General features: G+C 37.3%; 1 protein-coding gene across 1 annotated transcript; it reads left to right on the top strand.

The window, feature by feature from the left end:
- The first annotated feature begins 1,574 nt into the window (after positions 1–1,574).
- Positions 1,575–19,315, top strand: LOC131080678 (protein-lysine methyltransferase METTL21E-like). Its single transcript, XM_058019143.1, has 5 exons — positions 1,575–1,942; positions 3,642–3,726; positions 12,356–12,513; positions 14,965–15,082; positions 16,004–19,315. Exons 2-5 carry the CDS (start codon positions 3,657–3,659, stop codon positions 16,426–16,428), a joined length of 771 nt encoding a protein of 256 aa, XP_057875126.1. The 5' UTR covers positions 1,575–1,942; positions 3,642–3,656; the 3' UTR covers positions 16,429–19,315.
- Positions 19,316–19,672: the final 357 nt, after the last annotated feature.

Raw genomic sequence — 19,672 nt, 5'->3', positions numbered from 1 at the left:
GCTTTGTAAATATTCTAATGAATTCTTTTTAAAATATAATAAATTATCCTTATTTGTACTGCATTTTGGCATGCATTTTCTGTCCAGAACTTAAATAGAAGTGATTCCAAACAAAAATACTAATTTTAGCACACTTACTCGGAAGGACTTAGATTTTGCTTAATAGAAGTTTCCAGGCTTCAGATTTTAAAATTGAGCCAAAATATGTTGTCCATTTATTTGCATTCTAATTCAGTTGATAGAGCTGTTAAAACCAGTTACTTCCTTAACTTCAAATTTAAGTGAAATTCTGAAAATTTCTTGGGTTCTTCCTAGGTGTTGGAAGATGTAAAATAGTTCAATTTTTTCAATTTTTTCTTTTTCCCTAAGCCTGTCTTGAAAGTTTTATGCCCAAAGTAATAGTTTTTATTGAAGAGACATGATGCAAACCCTCAAAAAATCTCAAGGAAAAACATACAGTATAGTAAATCCCTCTATAATCTGATGTGCAATAATTTTTGATATTCTGAATGTAAAAGACATGCTTCTAGATTTAGAGTTACAATGTTACAAACTCCATTTGGAGTTTGCTGTGTCCAAAGACAGTATTTGTTTGCAAAGGTGATGTTCAGAGATATCTACTGGTTGCAGCACTCACATTGGATTAATTTGTGTGAGGTGATGTGAAGCTCAGACTTCTCACATGCCTCTCTTCTCTGAGTGTAAAATTTATTTCCAGCTCCTGGGTGTTAAGGAGGGAAAGCACAGAATTCTACCTGTCTTACTTCTGTTCTTATGTTACATTTTAGTCTTTGCTTTTTTGTGTGTGTGTGTGTGTTCTCATTTGATATTTCTACTGCATTTCTCATTATTTCATTATTTGACATCCAAGACTGTCTGTTAAAGTTTTGTATGAGACATTATCCTCCCCTAAATGGGTGAGGAGCTGAGGAGAGATGGATGGGATTTGGCCCTTAAAATTGCAGAGTCTAACTTCATGTACAGTTTATATGGGGCAAAAATCATCCCTTTTGATACCACTTTTAGAAAAGATTATAACATTTTAAACAAATTCTCTGTCCAGCCAGTTTACAGCACTCTTTTATAAATCACTCATTAGCATTGCTGAATTTTACTTTAAAAATGTGTATCAGGTCGTGGTGAGTTTTTTATAAAAGTAGAAGAGCTCTCTTTAATTTCTTCTGCTAACTATGGTACAGAGACTCTCACTTCTCTGTAGGGCTTGTTTAGTGTTCTGGTACAATAATTTATTATTTTTTGGCAATGCCTAGAAAACCAAGTTGAGGTTGAAGTCTAATTTTTCTTAAAAATGTGTAAAGTGAGAGACGGCTCCTGTCCTGAATTGATTACAGTCTAAAAAAGAGAAGTCTTAGATACCTGTGTTTGGTCCCATGACAGTGTTTGTGATCTGTTGAGTGCATGGACATCTTGGATGTGGAGCAGTTTGTATTTATGCAGGGTGACAGGGTTAGGATTTTGTACTTTGTTACAGTTCTGCATTCCAACGGGAGCATGCATTCCTATACAACAGCTGCAAAAGCACCCCTTCCCCTTGGTAAATTTTTGTCCTGGAAGACCCTTTTGGCTCTGAGTAATGACTTTGTGTTCCTCAGTTACTTTTTAGTAGCAGCGAGGAGTTGCTAACACGCTGCCACTATTTATTTTGTAAACAGCGCTGCCGAGTTGGTTACTTTGCGTTCGGAGCTCCCCAGGGAGGCAGGGGAGTCCCTTGCTGTTACAAAATCGCTCCCTTATGTAAGGGCTGGAGGTGCCCTCTTTGTGCTCGGGCTGCAGCTGTCGGCGTTGTGATCGCTGCCGGTGTGGGGATGGTGGCGATGTGTGACACAGGCTTCGGATCACGCCTTTGCCTGCGCCTGTCACGGGGGCCAGATAAGGACTTGGCTGTTGGAGCACCGTCTTTGGAAAGCTGTGAGAGATTCAGGTAATGTAGAGCGAAATGCGGTACGTGCCAGTGGTGTTTCGCTTGTCTCTGTCTTTATGCTAAATTAGTTTATATAATTTACTTTAAAAAGTGTAGCTGAGCTGTTCAGCACTGTTTAGTTGCTTGTAGCGCTCCTGAACGCCCATGTTGGACTATTTTAGGTTGCTGTGTAGTTTAGTGCACCTCAGGATATTTTTAGAATTACATTAAAAATGTGAAGGACTACAAAATACAAAGACTTTGTCCTGTAGGGTGATTTTGCCTTTTATTTTGTCTTCCAATGGGAAGAAACTCTGTCATTTTTAATGCTTCTGATATAAACAACAAGGTGATGACTGTGTGCAACATTTTCTGTTTAGTATCCCTGTAGTTTTTTATGCCACTTGTTATTCTGAAGACGCATAACAAAGGCTTTGAATCCCACAGAGTCTCTTTTCTGTTTCCTATCTAATGATGTTGCTGTTGCTAAGTTCATGTATAGACATAAATATAATGGCAATATTTTTGTTCTGTGGGCTATGGAGACATGTAGAAAGCCCATAAGTTATTTTCACCTTCAAACAGGATAATGGCTGCTGGTATTGTAGTAGTATTGTTAAACATTAAACCTTTGTGCTTTTTGTGGTGTGAAGGTGTGAAGTCAAGAGAGTAAGGTGCATCCTCTCAAACAAGAGAGGGCTGTTCCATACTGTCCTCTTGATCCTGAAGTTTTGAGAGAAAAATCTGCCTAAGACTTAGCACTGTAAAGGCGATTTGATATTCAGAATATATTTTTATTTTGATTGTCCTTTCTTTTTTTTTTTTTTTTTTTTTTTTTTTTTTTTTTTTTTTTTATTGTTTGGTCCCACTATGGAAAGACACTCTTTTAGTCATTGCCTTATTTAATTACATCCTTATTGAATGTTTAAACATCTGTAGATTATTAACTATATGCTACATGTAACCATCCTGGCAAAAATCAGTCAAATTTGCATGTAAGAGTGGACATTTAAAAATCATATCAAAGTATCAAAAATAAAGTATCAAAGTATCAAAGCACTGTGTGAGGTTTTTGTTTTGTTTTGTTTTTTTCTGTGAACTCAGTGTTCATTCTGATTGTAAAATATGAAGAATTGGAGACTATTGGTTGTCTGCAGACAGCTGAAAATTGTATTGTCCTCTGTCCCACTTATCCTACTAGTTTTTTCTCTAGCATACTCCTGTTCATATAGGCATGTATTCTTTCTGTTCAGCATGTTATTTGTAGATCCTGCCCCCTTATTCTCATGCTTTTACTATTAGATTGTTTCCTTCCCTTCCAAACTAGTTAATTCAAACAAGATTAGATCATATTGGTGCAATTTTTCTTCTCTTTCAGGAATTTGTTTCTATCTTTCCTTTCAATCCTTTATAAGCCTACCAAACCTGATTTTGATTCTAACAACAAAATTTCATAAAATAGATCTAAAATGAATCAAAACTTTGGTTTTTTTTTTAAATCTGTTTTTTTCCTCTGTGAGAATATAACAGTTGAAATAGTTTGCTGTGTCTTGTGCTTTTATGCCTTGAATATTGATACTTACATGTGTTCATGTCTTTACTATCAATAGAAGTAAATTGTAGCATAATACATGTCATTTATTTATTTAAAATGAAGCTTATGTGTGAAAGAAGAAATAAAGTAATTATATTGAGACAGATTTGTGTTTCTCTGTCCTAGGGTTTGTGGCATAGTATGGATTTGACATCATCACAGCATAACCATCTACAAAATCAAGGGGTCAGACAATTCAAAAGACAAGAGGGTAAAATTTTTTTTATTTCACTATATTTCCTTGTTGCACTTAAGAATATTATTAAGTAAAAGGAACAAAGTGTCTTTCTGACAATGAGCTATGTTCTAATTAATTTTTTTCTGAAGAACTGTGTTTATGCCATTGGTACAGAAAATGCAACAGATAGCACTGCTGTAGCATTGTAGCACTGTGCTAGCAATGCACAAGGAATTTCAAGTGTGTTATACCTGCATGCTCTTGTCCTGGCTGCTTCCTGCTGGTGCCTGGCATCTGTCCTCCAGTTACTTGCCTGTGTCTGGTTCCAAGGAATGAAGCTGTGACTTTGATCAAGCTTTTCAGGCAGGTTTGTTTACAGGCTGTCGGTTAGGAGAATTGGTTATTACAAGCCTGATTTCTGTCTAGACAGCCTCAGACCCTACCTTCAAATACCTTCAGGGGCTGTTGGCAGTGTTATCTCTTAAATACTTTCATGGCTGCACATCTTTGAGGATTCTAAATCTTCATAAATTGTCCCTAGATTTTTTAGTGGTTACCAGGATTAGACTAGGTATTAAGACAAATGCATATGTTTTGCAATGGGATATAGTTATGTTCTACAGCTGAGAGCAAAAAGAGGACGTTTGAATAATTATTTTATTTTTCATAATATTTTTATGTAAAATCTCAGCTGAGTTGTGGTCTGTGTAGAGCCAGGTAGTTCTCTTCTATGTCTATAAAACATTAATCTAAAAGAATGAGGAGACTGAAATTGGATATCTTTACAGACTTTGCCACCCTAAATTCTGTGCCAGGTTCTGGAGATGTAAGGATATTGAACCTGATGCGCAGAGATTTGCCTGCTCAATTACTTTGAGCCTGTGCCTTCCTTGTTCTCATCCTTTTTCTCTACTGCTTTCCTCATTACTATTTCATTATTTCACCTGCCCAGTCTCAATATCTGTTTCTCAGTGTTCTTATTCCAGTTTGGTTTCTTTGCATGTTTCAGTCATAGGATCATAGACTCACAAAATGGTTTGAGTGGGAAAGGACCTTAAAGACCATCTAGTTATAAACCCCCTGCCGTGGGCAGGGACACTTTCCATTGGACCAGGTTGCTCAAAGCCCCATCCAACCTGGCCTCAAATACTCCCAGGGATAGAGCATCCATAATTTCTCCGGGCAACCTCTTCCAGTGTTGCACCACCCTCACCGTCTCAGCTCTTTATATTTGGTGCCTTCCCCTTTGCTTATTAATTTACCTGTCATACATTCTCCAGTTTAAAACTCCTTATTTTTGTTCATGATTCCCATTACTACCGGTTCTCAGTTTACAGGTCAGTCATCACGCAGTCTGATCATTCCTTTTGTGGCTTTAAACAATCAGTTCTCCACACCTGCATTGTTAGATGTCTCTCTTTCCTCACATAATTTCTCCTTCTGGCTTTAACACTCCTTGGCTAAATGTTTCTGAGACCAGATGCTACCATTCCTGTCTTAATTTCTTGGGAAACTAAATTACTTTACCCTAGTTGCATTATGTAAATTCACCCCAGAATAATTTTATCTCTGAGACAAAAGAACAAGTTTGCCAGGTGTGCTTGTCCTTGACAGCCCATCGTCTCACTTCACTCGGCCATGGCTCAGTTTTTAATCCATAAATATGTGAGAAAATGCTGACCTAGTAACCTTCTCGTAAATCCTGACATTTTAGAAGGGACACACTCCTTCTACTTGCCCTGCCTGACAGATGTCCCAATTGATGGCAATTCCTGCCATCATTTCAAGCATCTTGGAGGAGTCCAGAGCGGTGCCTTAAATGGGACATACTTGGAGTGGAGCCAAGTGAAAAGCATCCTAACCCTGTAATTAACAATTTAAGATAATTCAGCTGGGAGGCAGTAGTGATGTAGCACCTCATTCATATTTCCCGGGTTACTTCTAGAGATACTTCTCTCTCATCTCTTCTGCACTGACACTTTTTCACTGACTTCAAAGACTTTGTTATAAAATGTGAAAAACATCCTGGGGCCTGAGTATGGACCCCAAATCTGCCTCTTCACAACTGAGTGCCTGATTTGTAGTTGGACTTTTCCTTGCTTTTATCCTTCTAGCATGATTCTTGCAATCCTGGTTTCCTGCTGGCTCATCTTATTAATTCAACACTTCCCTGTTGCCTTTCTCTCCCCTCAATAAGTAGACAGCTTAAGATGTTGCTAAACTCAAATGAAAACTTCTTGTGTATGGACAGAACAGAAGTTGGAGGCAACAATCAAATAATCAAAGCATATATGACCTTTGTAGGGAAGTCAGTAACTTATTCTTCCCTCTCAGCCATGTGCCCAACTTTCCTATTTTCATTTCTTTAGTCTTTGCAGTAGCTGCATTTTGACAATAAATAATATATCTCAACTTCCACATAAGAAAAGTGGTATGACTGCATGGGTTGGTGTTCAGGTCCTTTATGCAAAGGAATATTTTAGAAATCAAGAATTATTGGTAGCTGAATACTGACAGCGTTTTTAAGGTCACTTCCTATCTGTCAGGAAGTTAGCTGCCTTTTATAATATATATTAGACCATCTAATTTAATAACAGAGTCTGCTTTGCAGTCAGAGGGACATAATTTAGTTATTTTTAGAAAGTAAATAGCTTCTGAGCCTAGACTTGGAGATGTTTTCAATGACAGACAAACATGATGAAGTAACAAGGGAAGTACTTGGCAAACTTGAATTCATTATGTGTTCATGAGATAAAATGACTACAGTACTTCTATTTTCAGCCATTTAATGGTTTTTAGATGACCTTTGACTTGGATAGGGCTGGGATATCAGTGTTGTAAATTTGAAACTGAAAACACAGCTCTCAAACCTGGATAAATACATTGGCTGGATACTGTGAGCAAACCCTTCTCTTGTTCTTGTGTCCTCATGCTCTGGGCTGAGTGCATCTTGTCTCTTGGCTGAGAAGGGTCTGCCTGTGGGTTGCAGTTTTGTATTTCTGCATTTCAAAGTATAACGTTTCAAACACTTTGTTACCGTGACACGGTATCTCAGATTAGTCGATACAATACACCCTTCACTGCCATCACTTCGGCAGACAGGGCTTGTAATGAATGTAGTGGAATGTCTACTTACGTGATGATATTCCTTTTTGTAGGTAGGGATGAAGTAAGGAAAAATTAACTGTGCATTTTAGACATACTAGAATGGTACTTTGCTTTATATTCTTAGAAAGGTGTAGTTTACATCTGACTTCTGTGAAGTCAAGAGCACAATTTAGCTTTCCCTCCTAACACCTTCCTGTGAGAGCCCTTAGGCTGAAATTGAATAAAATAGAAATAAGTGGAATGAAATAAAGATACTAAAGTGATGCTGCCTGAAATTTAGGGACTACATTGTGATTCAGGATTGTGTATGTTTCCATGGAGCCATCTGTAGTGCTTGTAGGACCAGGGCTCTGATCCTGACATGACCGTAGCTCAGCAAAACTTCCAAGTCTACAAAGTCCCTTACTATTGTGACCTTTATGTAGTTTCAGGAAAAATTTGGTGTGAGACATTGGAAATCTCCATATGGATTTATTGGGATACCTTTGGATAATTTCTATCGGTGGAGTAATCTCACTCTTCTCCAGTCATGTCTTACAGTCACAGTAGAGTTGCAGGTTTGTTCCCTTACTGATCTTTTTGCAGATATCCTCTTGACTTTGGGATATATAGATAGTGACAATATATTTTTTTAATACAAACAATATGTATTATATATATTATTTCCACATTATATAAATAAAATACATCTTTAAATATTTCGTTTGGGTGACTCCACTCCTGTGTGTCCAGAGTGGGGGGTGATTTGAAAAGTCCTGGATGTTATGAATTCTTGGAATCTCTTGGAAACTCTCTAGCGTCACTCAATCACTAATATCAACACAGGTAGTCCTCCTTTCCAGAGGACTGACTTCTCAATTGCTGAGAAGTCATAGAGGAATCATCTTCACAGCTGTTGATGCATGCTATTAAAATATTTGTAAGGACAAGTCTAAAATGTGACCTTTAAATCTAAACTCTACAGGTGAGAGTATATTCCTTCTGAAGATGGGAGAATAGGTTGCTGTAGGGCTGAGCTTTGTCAGGTCAAGTTCATGCTAAAGTCTTGGGTTTCATTCCTTTTGCCAGTTGGAGAAAATCCATCAAAGCAGGCGAGAAGCAGATGACTGGATCTTATTTCCTTGTGACATTGGGCTGTGGCACCATTTGACCTCCTGGGATTAGGCAGAGTCAGGCCAACACTCGAAAGAGACTAATACATTTTTCTCTACCCTGTAGGCTGTTCCCATGAATCAATGGGTGAAAATATTTTTTTTCTGAATGAATCCTTCTTCGAATCTACTAGCAAAGTATTTGGAGTATGTTTTGTTACTCTGTGTGTTTTTTGTGAATGAGTCTGAAAATGGAGATACTGAGTGCTAGTGTATTCTTCACAGCTTTCATGGTGGAAGGATCCTTTTACTTTTTTAGCTATGTTTTAGTTCAGGTATCTAGATTTTATGTGACAAGTGGTGTAAATAGCTGATCACGTATCTTGTTTCTAAACAGGTAATATTTCTACTAATTCTATGCAAAATTGAGCACATAAAGGTTGCCTTAATATTATAGAAAAAAGATGCTGCAGTTTGCAATTTTTTCTGTTCTGATTTGGTCTGTTTCCTGTTATTTTCTTTCTACCTTCCCTTCCCTACTTGAAGGACTTCAGCTTTCTCTTAGCAGAACTCACATAATTTTGTTTCTTTAGGTTTTTGTTCTAACACATAGCATTTTAACATCTGTTTAACATGACGTGTGAATGTGTAAGCAGAATCCTCTGGTTCCCTACACAGGATTTTGCAGCTTGACACACATTTCTCTAACTAACCTGCCACTGGCTTCACAACTCCAGTTTTCCACATGACTAGTACGTCTGTTTGGAAAACTTTGTATTTCAGTTGCTTTGCCTTTGAAAATAATATTTAGGCTATTTGAAACAGTTGGTTCAGTGCAAGATGTGTCAACAGTACATGAGGTTTTCCCTCAGTCCTGATATTAATGAAAAGTCAAGGGAGCTCATGGAACATGATCCAAAGATGTTAAACTTATATAATAAGCAATGTTTTATCTAAAATATTCCAAAGAACACTGTAAGTAATTAACCTATTGGGCAAAAAGTCTTAAGAGACTTGAAGACATTCTTGAAGGATTTGAGGCACTATAGAGGTAACGTTTTGTACACAAGTTCAAGACAAAGGAGATCTCTCTGTTTCAGTAAGAAAAATAATCTCAGTTTCTATATGTTCTATATGTTGCCTTGAGTGGATGAAACTGCCTCATCTTCCTATAAATAAGGTTCTGGCACTAGAAACTCCAGTGGTTTCAGTGTTTGCTCATGCAAACAGATGAATAGGCTGAAGAAAATAGTTCTGTGTCTATACCACTTCCACACTTCTTCACATCAAAGAAGAGACGTGAGAGCAAGCCTATCTTGTCAAACACAACCTGTGTGTTTGTCTTCTTCTGGATCTGTGAAGAAGAGAGGAGCCAATCCTGGCAGACTTTTCAGTTCTGATGGTTCAGTATCTGTGCTCCAGTAGTGTTGATGAAAATGCCCGTTATGCACTTCCATTCTTACAAGAATTGATAGCCAGGTCAGTCAAGCCTCCTCTTCTCTTATCCTACTCTATTCTACTGATGGGTAATCTCTTTTTGTTCAAAAAGTTATTGGAGTCCATTAATTGACTCATAAGTTCAGGGCTTTTTTTTTTTTTCTGAACAAGAGAATATGCACTAACACAGAGGTAAACACTTGTAGGAGAATAACTCCTTTCAGCTTTTTACACCTGTTATCAAGGAACTAGTTTGATCAAAGTACCAGCAAAATTTGCTTAATGTTTTCAGATATTAAAAGAGTTCATCTCACTTGGATTTTACTTAGTCTTACAACAATTTTTGTGTCACTTGAAAGATTTCTCACTAGTTCTTTATTTTTCTATTCTCAGTGCTTTGAGGACAGTTACAGAAAAAATAACCTATTTGCTTTTGTGCACTCCCACAAGAAATTATTCTGAAAGATAAGAAGAGCAGAGGAGTGTTTCTTGCTGTTCAAAGGGAAACTTGCACAAAATAAGTGAATCTGACTAAAACTCTGCACTCCTTATTCGTCAGCACTCTTTTTGTCAGGATCATTAATGTCCTGATTCTGAGAAAGTTTCTCCTTTGGGCCTTGTCTAACATGATAACTCTGACGAAACAAATGTTATTTTTGATTCTCCAAAATAGTAGAGTTTTCTTAAAGAAAAGTAGGAAAAAAAAAAAAAAGCATAAGGTTCTCCAGATAAGCCACCTGACAGATTACCAAAAGGATAAGATGGGCAAAAATTCAAGCGGTGTTATTGATCGGCAGATTTGGGATTCTTCTTTCAGGGGTACAGACAATGCTCAGGAAGAGAGCAGTGGCTTACAAACTCTGTTAGTGTAGGTGCTATGCAAACCTGGAGTAGGAAGTTTGCTGATCCCGTAGGGAATAGGTGGGAAATGTTTATTGAGTGCTAGAGGAGCAGCTGTAACACTGCTAAAGTTTTATAGATCATCTCATAGGAGCTTTATAAGTTAAGACCTAATAAGTTACCAGCTTCTCAACAAAATTGGATCCAAAACAGATGTCCAGGGAGGAAAATCAAGAAAAATGGTTGTAATTGAAAGGTAATAGAAAGAATAGCTTTTACTTCCACAGCTAGTAGTGATCACAGAACAAGATCAGACTGCTCTAAGCAATGGGAGAAGATTAAAAGCAGGCTATATCTGGCATGCTTGGAAACAGGATGATCTATTAAATGCACTTATGATATGTGTAATAAGACAGCTTTTTATTATTTCTTTCATCAGAGAAGATTAATTTTGCCCTGAAGCAGCATTTCCCTGGCACTGAGCTCATGTTTGTCAAGAGCTCCCTCATTACAGGCACAGTGATGCATGTGTTTTCTCCCAGATTAACATCAGAGGCTTGAAGAGGCTGACACATACTGCTTGTTTTCCAACATCTTAAAATACCATAGTTTCAATGTTGGGCATTTTATTTTGAAAATTTATGAAAATTTATGAAAACATTTTTTTCCTAGCAGTATATGCATGATAAAGTTTTTAATTTTGCTGTATCCTGTGATTAGGGTTCTCCCCTGCAATAGATTCTATGAGTACTGTGGTTGGTTAGTCAGCTTTTATTGGGTTTTTGTGTCTTAATGTCAACATAAATTCAAATATTTTTTGTTTTTCTTCCTTGTTTGATGCTATTCTCTATTTTCCTGTGATCCTGAAATTTGAGTTACAAGCTTAAAGCACTGGCTAATAAGTTTGAGCAACTTCATGATGTATTTTTCTGTGGTATAATCTTTTTCTTTGTTTACCCCTGCTTTTATTCCTTGGAACAAGGAAGGGAGACCTTGTCCATAATTATCATAATAAAAATACTGAGGCATATGGCAATATAAATGACAACACTTGGGGTCTTTATGTCCTTTGTGACCACAATGATTCAAGGGGGAAGAAAATGTGAAGAATATTCAGTAGAGCAAAGTCTTTTATGTTGATGACAGCATAAATGGTTTCATTTTCCAGAGCCAGCAGATCCCAAAGTTAATATCTGTGATTTTGATGGGAGCTGCAGGTCTGATACAGAAACTCTGCTTTGGACAAGGTGGTAACTGAGTTATCTAAATCTCAAGCATGCTTTCTAGGTGTAGCTTGTGAACATGCTTTTCTTTCACTGGTTTGCTAACAGACCATAGTTGGCTATGAAAGCAAAATTCCCATGAAAACTTAGAAGGAATCTAGGCTTTGCTAAGAAAATGCTCTAGATAGTTTCATTTAAATATTGTTTTCTGACATTGTGGTGCAGTTTTGTGTGATGATGGCAAAACTGAAACTAGCTTGGTATTCCTCTAAAAAGGAATGAATCCTCTTCTGTTAGAACAGTTATCCAGGATTTTGTTAGCTATCATAAATATTCTTTGCTTAGCAACAAGGATGGCATTCAGGATATCAAGCCAACTGGAAAGAATCCCTCTGACAGGGCGCTGTTGGGGTGGGTGGATAAACTTTCCTGACAACACGAGTGCTTCCACTCCTGTCTGTCATCATTTGTGTTGCTGGGGTCTGTTTCACAAGTTTTGTGGCAGACTTATAAATGATATTCTAGCTCCTTTTGTTTACTGTCAGAAAGAACCAGAATATGGGGAAAGTGAACAATAAAAGGATATGGAGAATAATGAAAAATGCAGGTGCATAAGGCTGTGAGTGTCTTTACTAGGGCAGCTGTTCTTGAAAGAAAAAAGTTTAAAAATTTCCTTTGGGTTGCTGAAATGGAAAACAATGTATGCTAACATTCCCCTTCTTTACTTTGTATGAACTTGGCTGCTTCAGTGAGACATGAAAGAAGTTATTTAGTCACACACTGAAAATTTCAATTAGAAAATTCAGAAGAATAGCTGTGTACCATGCTAACAATTAATGGTGAAATGTATTTTATTCATGATGTAATTTATATTCTTGCTTCCCAATCAGCTTTTTAACACGAATTGATAGTTTTATTATCTGTCCTCTCAGCCTCTTTGACCTTTTATACTTTTGCTTCCAGGGGAAAAAGAAGATGAACAGATAGTTGCAGAAATCATGGAGAGGCGTTTCTTTCCTGACCATATAGCTTATAAGACCTGGGAAGGCTTTCACTTTGCTGGCCATGAGATAAGAATTACAGAAGCCACTGATTGCTACGGGGCAGTCGTCTGGCCATCGGTACAATATTTTTGTAGTATATTTATTTTTCATTTTTGGAGCCATCTAGCATTTTAAGATTTGTTTTGTATAATAAATATACTTTTTTATATGTTATAAACCCAAGGAAATAATTCTGTGTTTCTCTGTCTCTGTTCTGCAAATCCCAAACCTGAATTTAGCCTGTTTTTTTTTGGTGGATTTATGTTTCTCAAAGCTTACTTGGTATTTCTTGTGCATGCTGCAATCACCCCAGGTGTATGATCCTATGTCCGCTCCTCGCTTGCTAGTAGTTTTTAATCCAATTAGCCAATTACAAGCATATTTTGAAACAAATATGGCAGTTTTATGATGATTGCATTTCTGTACATTTTATAAATACAGATGGCTGTGTAGCAGGCAGATCCAGGTTGCAGAAACAGCAGTGATGCAAGCTCACAAGGTGTTATCATTCATAGAAGCTATTCAACCTTCTCATGTAAGGAACAAATTTACCTTGTTAATACGTAGACATGGGAAAATGTTCAGCTGCAGCATTCAGTTTCTTAAACAGCTGGAAATCTAGTTGGAGAGAACCATTGTCCTTGGCTTTTGATATAAGAACCATCAACACATTCATCATCCAAGTATTCTTCTTCAGGTTTTGAATATGTACAATGGAGTAAACTTACTGTTTTGAAGTAATTAAGACTGAGAGAAATCTCCAGGGAGGTGCCATGATGCATGATGAAATTTGTGTCCCTAAAGGAGAGACCCAGGATGCTCCATTTCTTTCCCAACTGCCTCAGCCTCCTAGGATCATACTGTTGTTTAGAAGTATGACCATAGTTCAGCTGAGGATAGTTGTCCTACTCTTCTGCTTTGAAGTCCAAATGATATTCCTGGTGTTAGGAGACCTGGACCAGTCATCTGTACTATATGTTTTGGTGATCTCTGTGTATGTCTTCATGGAAAGTTTGGCTGACTACCAATTATTTGCACAAAATCATGGAATTTACTGAAAAACATTTTCTTTTTTTGGAAGGGCTTAGCCAATTTTGTTGTGGAAGGAAGACAATCCTTTGATCTCTGTCTCTTGATATTCTCCCTTCCACTTCCATCTAGCTGTACTTGACATCTTCTGAAAAATGTCAGCCAAATTTTTCAAGAGTGCAGAAACTTTAAGGAAAGTAAAGCTTCTGCATGTTTCATGGAAAGGAATGCAGATTTCAAAGTTTCCCTGATTTAACCTTCAGAAACTTTGATTATGCCAGCCAGTTTCTACAATAGAATATGGCAAAATCCTGATGGAAGGAATTATAGGAATTAACGTAACTAGGAGGAAATCCTAATGTAATGTCAAATATCAGATCCAGTCCTTAGGAACCTGACTTTAATTATTCCTGGTTCTCACAGACTGATTTCTATATCAGTGCTGTTGATTAAATGATACATATAAGTTTGGATTACCTTTTCTTCTGTGCTCTGAATTAAGAGGTAGGAAAAAACCCTTTGTTTTACTTTCTAGCATGTTAACACTGGGTCAGCAGTCCTCCTGCTCTTTTCCTTCTCATTCATTAGTACTGGAAAGCAAAACTAATTTTGCTGTGCCAGAGCAGGCCGCTAATGATTGCCTTTCCAAATGGTGATCTGTGGTGATCTGTATTGTGAGAGGATAAAGCAATCATCTTATTTGTCAATGGAGATTGTATCAAAATCTGAGAAAGATATGGAAGTAAATGTGGAAACTATCTTTATGAGAGAAATAAAATTAGCAATTTCTATTTCACCAGTGAGCTAAAATGCACTGGTCAGTGTGAGATAGGGCAGAAAAGCTGAGAAGATTTTTTTAAACACTTTAACTGATCAGTTAATCACTTTATATATACATGTGTAAGGAGTCTGTTGTAGATGCTCTTTGTGGCTGTATTTATTATGAAAGTTTGCTAAGCTTAACCAGATAAGCAAATAGAATAGAATAGAATAGAAACTGCAAACAAACTGAGCCAAAAGAAAAGGGGGTAAATCTATTTGGCTCTTTTGAACCCTAACAATTAATTATTGCCAGAAATATTTGACTATTGGAAGAACTTAACAAGGGTTGTTGTGGATTTTGTCTCAGAAGCAGTTTTTATATGAAGATATTTTTGTGGAGGAGATATTTTATCTCAACCAGAAGTAAGTCCAGTTATAAGCAGGAATTGGTGACCAGAATTTTACAACTCATGTCATGTGTAGTGACAGATTATCTAATTGTAGTTGCTCCTTCTGTCTGTAATAATTCACAGACTTATTTTGTAGCATTTATTATGTGACCTATAGAGCCCAAAGATCATGGTGAGCTGTGGTCCTTTAGGGATAGTGCTTGAATGAATATTGCTCATTTGAACAGATAACAAATTTTTTGCATGCTTTTAAATGACAATTCATATTTAGTAAATGGATTTAGTTCATTATTTTGTTCAGTATGTTCATGGATTTCCTCCCCTACAGGCTCTTGTTCTGTGTTATTTTTTGGAAACTCATTCTAAACAATGCAATTTGGTTGACAAAAATGTGATTGAAATTGGAGCTGGAACTGGCTTGGTCTCCATAGTAGCCAGTTTGCTGGGTGAGTATGCGATATTTCTCTTAAGCTCTTGGAAACACCTCTCAGATGAATAATGGAGGACAAATGATGTGGCTTGGTTCTTCTAAGAGACTGTTGTTTGAAAGTTTCCAAGAGCAAGAAACAGTAAATTCTAAAAGGCTTGTTCGGAAACATGCTTTGGTATTTGTATTTTTTTTCTTCTGGGAGTGTATTGATACAATAAAGGAGGTCACAGTAGATATGTTGTCATTAACCATGCTAAACTGGGGATCAAAATAAAAAATTAGTGGCTTTGCAGGGTATCAGTGGCAAGTAGACTGAGCCAGATGTAGGTAAGACCAGTGCATCCCCTTCCTTTGACCAAAGAGCTCTTGGATGCCAGGTCACCTTCCATCCAATTCTATCCCTTTGTGTTTCAGTATTTTCCTTCAGCAACTTGATCTCTCTGCTACAGACATTGTTGTGTTTTCTGTCATGGCACCCTATTCATCTCCAAGAGTAATCCAGGTCAGTAGGTTCTGCATTTTAACAGAATTTTAGCTTTTGGTAGTCTGAGAAAGCTTCTTCTTGTGTGAGAAGGGAAGATCTTGAGGTAATGCTTAAATTTCATGCTGACTTCTTGGATTCAGTAATGGGTATTCATCAATCCCTGGTCAGCCACTGTACTTTTAACCAATGTGATGATATCAAGATACAGTAAGTATCTGATTTCTCCCCATCAGCTGCATTTAGATGGCAATCTGTAGAGTAGAACTACAAGGAAGAAAACATTTACTTTAAGCACAATATTTAAGAGTTATTGGGAGCATCTGCATTTTTTTATTGCCCTCAGTGAGAGTTACTTGATAAAACCAATTCTTTGTGCAGTGGCTTTTGTGAATGGGCTTTTACTCAAGTGTTGTTGTGTATTCAAATATTGTATTTGTTTTCTCTGTGTCACAGGTGCCTGTGTAACTGCCACAGATTTGCCAGAACTACTGGGAAACCTTGAGTACAACATTCTCCAAAATACAAAGCAGAAATGCAAACACCAGCCTTGCATCAAGGAGTTGTCCTGGGGAATTGATCTGGAAAAGAACTTTCCTAGGTCTTCCTGTCACTTTGACTACATTATGGCTGCTGATGTAGTTTACTACCATCCATTCCTGGATGAGCTCCTCCTAACTTTTGATCACTTGTGCACGAATGATACTGTTATTCTGTGGGCCATGAAGTTTAGGCTGGAGAATGAGAACCGATTTGTGGACAGATTTCAGACACTGTTTGACTTAGAGATGATTTCTAATTTTCCCAGTTTGAACATAGCCTTGTATAAAGCAATGAGGAAAGACAGGATGAAAGCCAGACCTTCCAAACTGAAGGTCTGAAAGAGAGATATAGGGAGGTGACAGTTGCAGCTGTTCTCTCTTTAATAATTTCCATTTTAGTAGCTGCTGACACTTACATGAATGACATTTCTAGAGATAGGTAAAACAAATTATCAAATTCCTAGTGCATGCCTATAAATTCCTAAATTCCATTTGCCAATAGTGATATACACAGAAGACTTATATCTGTGACATTGTCTTGACTTTTATGTGCTAAGCTGACAACTCTAATAACTTTTACGAGTCTTACCATGATTGTTATGGGTCATATAATGAATATTTCCAGAAGTTTTCTATTACAGCTTTGAACAGCCTCTTATAAATTTGAACAATTATTTAAAACTTTAGACTATAAATCTTTGTATTCAAAAGTTTTGGTGTTAAATCTGATATTTCCCCATTTTCACTATCATTTTAATCCTTCCTTTGAATGCTCTTAAATAGAACATTAAATTAGCTGAAAACACCTCACCACCTGGAAAGCACACTTTTGTGATAAAGGGATAGAATACATTAATTACTCTTAATGTAATGATTATGCTTTCATTTTTAAATTTAAATTTAGGGATTCTTCAACAGAACACATGAGCAAGAGGGATTTAAATGTTTTGTTGCTTCAACAAAGGCCTTGTATTAGAAGCGTACAAACACCAGCTGACCTTTACTAAGACTTTTAATTTTTGGTCTGGAGCTCTGCTCCTCCAAAAATAGACAGTTATCTGAAATTGAGGGAGCAGCAATGGAAAAAGGACAGTGGCCATCAGGAAAGAGCTTTGCACTGCTGGCTGCTGGTGCCTGGAGGCAGAAAACTCAACCAGCCTGTCATGGTGGGGCTGAGGCATGGATAGACTTAGAGATTGGTTTGTATTTTAGTATGGGCAAACACAATACTTTCCTCCTAGCCGCTCAGTATTGCATGCTCCTGTTTTCAGCAGCCTATCCAAGACTTTTCTTTTGGGTAGATGAATAAAATTTTTCTTTCCACACACCATAATTTTCTGATTCTGTTTGTAATGGATTTTGAGGCCTTCAAGTCTCTTTCAGGCTAGAGAAGAGAGCTTTATCACCTCTATTGTAGCAGGCAACTGCCCTAGTAATGTGGAGGCTCTGGGACTGACAGGATTTATCTTTTAACTCCTATTTGTATTCTCTCAAGGAGGTTTTTTTTTTTGGTTGGTTTGTTGGTTGGTTTTCTTTGGTTGACTTCCTGAACATACTGTTGTTTTTATCTTTGATTATGGCAGATGCATGTTACTTATTTACTCTGGCAAAAGTCTGGGGTAGAACTATGGTAAATGTGATGTGGAATGTATATTTTGTCCCAGCTGAACACTGGTGCCCGGTGTTAGAGGTGAAGTGTTGCAGAGAGGAGATCTGCCAAACTTTTCCCGTGGGAGCTGGATATCCTAGGGCATCCTTGGTGAAACACAAAGAGTGATCCTAGGATAAAATTAAAGCAAAGAGTAGCATGTCTTAGTCCAGAAGCAAAATGAAAAGAAAGGAAGTTAAGTCTGTTTTTTTACCTCTCCTGCTGAGAAATCACACGCGATATTTTGTCATGGAAGTTATTAGACAAAAATCTAATCATTAAATATCATCAGTAAGTTTCCTGTGACAAAGTTTGTAGAGGTAGAATCCTTTATTGGATCAATCAGTTTAGCTAGAAAATTAGCCTCTATACCAGCTGACAGGGAGTATTACCCCTCTTTACAGAAGTTACTCTGCCTATGTCCTTAGATAATTATAACTGTAGAAAAACAGACTGCAGAATGGAAATATTTGGAAATAATTTTCTTTCTACATTGTGTAATAGAAATAGTTTAGTGTAAGCAAATAAAGAAACAAACAGGGATCTCTGCCATTGCTTGATTTCCTCTTCCTGCTTCCTTCCTCTTAACTTGCTTGCAATCATTGAATCTTCTGCCATTGTAACCATAATCCTTGTATCCAAAAGGGCATCTCAGTCTACAAAAGTTTCATGGATAAATGGATTGTCACTATAATTAGTGAAATGACCTTGTGAACTCCAAAATGGTGAAGGTGAAAGAGGAAGACTGCAGCAAAGCCATTGAGTGTGATGACTTTTAAATAGCTGTCCTGCTGACCAGCCCTCGTGTTTGCACTGCAGACTGACCCTGCCGAGCTCCTGCTGGATTCTGCAGGAGATGCGTTTGTCAAATGGAGTCAGGACTCAGCACTTCAGGCCCAACAGCTTGTTAATATGTACTGGAATGCAACATCAGCTCTCTTTCTCACAAGTCTGCCTAGCACTGCTGTGTGAAGCTTCCTGGGAAATCTCTGGTGACTGGCTGCTCTATTGTGCAGCACCTTTTGTCCTCTGGTGTGACGGGCAGGTTATTAGCCATGACCAGTGGAGGGTGAGCTTGTACTTGGCATTTGCCTGTGGAGTTTATTTCTGCTCTCTGAGAATAAGTCTCACATAAATGTCAAGTATTGCTGACCCCTCAAGTCAGTCATAATTTTAATAACCACTTATTCTTTGTTCTAATAGCTCAGATAAAGGATCAAACTGTCCTTCAGTGCATTATATTGTTAATACAGATGGCATTTGTAGCTGCAGTTTCTGAAAGGCAGGGGGCAAGAAGGTCAGTTAAATTTGTGGGTGAAAGAGCTCGACTTTTAAACAATGCCACAGGATCTTCCTGTGCTGGTAGGCTTTTACAGTCTCTTATAGGGTGTTATGATAATCAAACGAATTTAAGAGATAAATTTGGATGTATAGGTATAGGTTCCATCCATTCCATGGGGTTTATGTATTTCAACCTAAGAGCAGCAGTATATTTAAGTAACTTGATGGTATTTGCAAAATTTTCCACAAACAATGTTTTTCAAATGCATATATATTTTCAGGAAGTGTTCTTTTTTAATAAAGTGTATGTAGAATTATTACAGTGATTTACTCTGCTGCTTATTTTATATTTTAATCAAGGTTTTTTACAAATCTTTGCCTTTTCCCTCTCAGAATTAAAGAAACAAACATTCCCAACATTGCAGAGTTTCCATATGGTCATATTTTGGTTTTGTCTCTCTCTTGCTGAATTTCAGTTTTGCAGCTCTGAGTTATTTGGTTTTGTTTGCATTATTACACCCACCCACTTGGGCTTTTACTTCTTATAACAACTGTAAGAAAAAGCCGTAGCTGCTGAAAATTTAGGAAAAAAAATACTCAAATGGCAGTACAGATCTACCGCGCAAACGTAATTTTCCTTTAGAAATACAACTG

The sequence above is a fragment of the Melospiza georgiana genome, chromosome 2 (assembly GCF_028018845.1).
Source record: "Melospiza georgiana isolate bMelGeo1 chromosome 2, bMelGeo1.pri, whole genome shotgun sequence".
Taxonomy (NCBI): domain Eukaryota; kingdom Metazoa; phylum Chordata; class Aves; order Passeriformes; family Passerellidae; genus Melospiza; species Melospiza georgiana.
Note: the sequence above shows the minus strand (reverse complement) of the source record. Positions and strands in the feature narration are given on the sequence as shown.

Bases quoted from the DNA above. Each gene is read 5' to 3' on its own strand.
- LOC131080678 (XM_058019143.1), top strand. From the start codon at position 3,657: ATGGATTTGACATCATCACAGCATAACCATCTACAAAATCAAGGGGTC. The intron at 3,727-12,355 runs GTAAAATTTTTT...TTTTGCTTCCAG, and splicing joins ACAATTCAAAAGACAAGAGG to GGGAAAAAGAAGATGAACAG. The intron at 15,083-16,003 runs GTGAGTATGCGA...TCTGTGTCACAG, and splicing joins CATAGTAGCCAGTTTGCTGG to GTGCCTGTGTAACTGCCACA.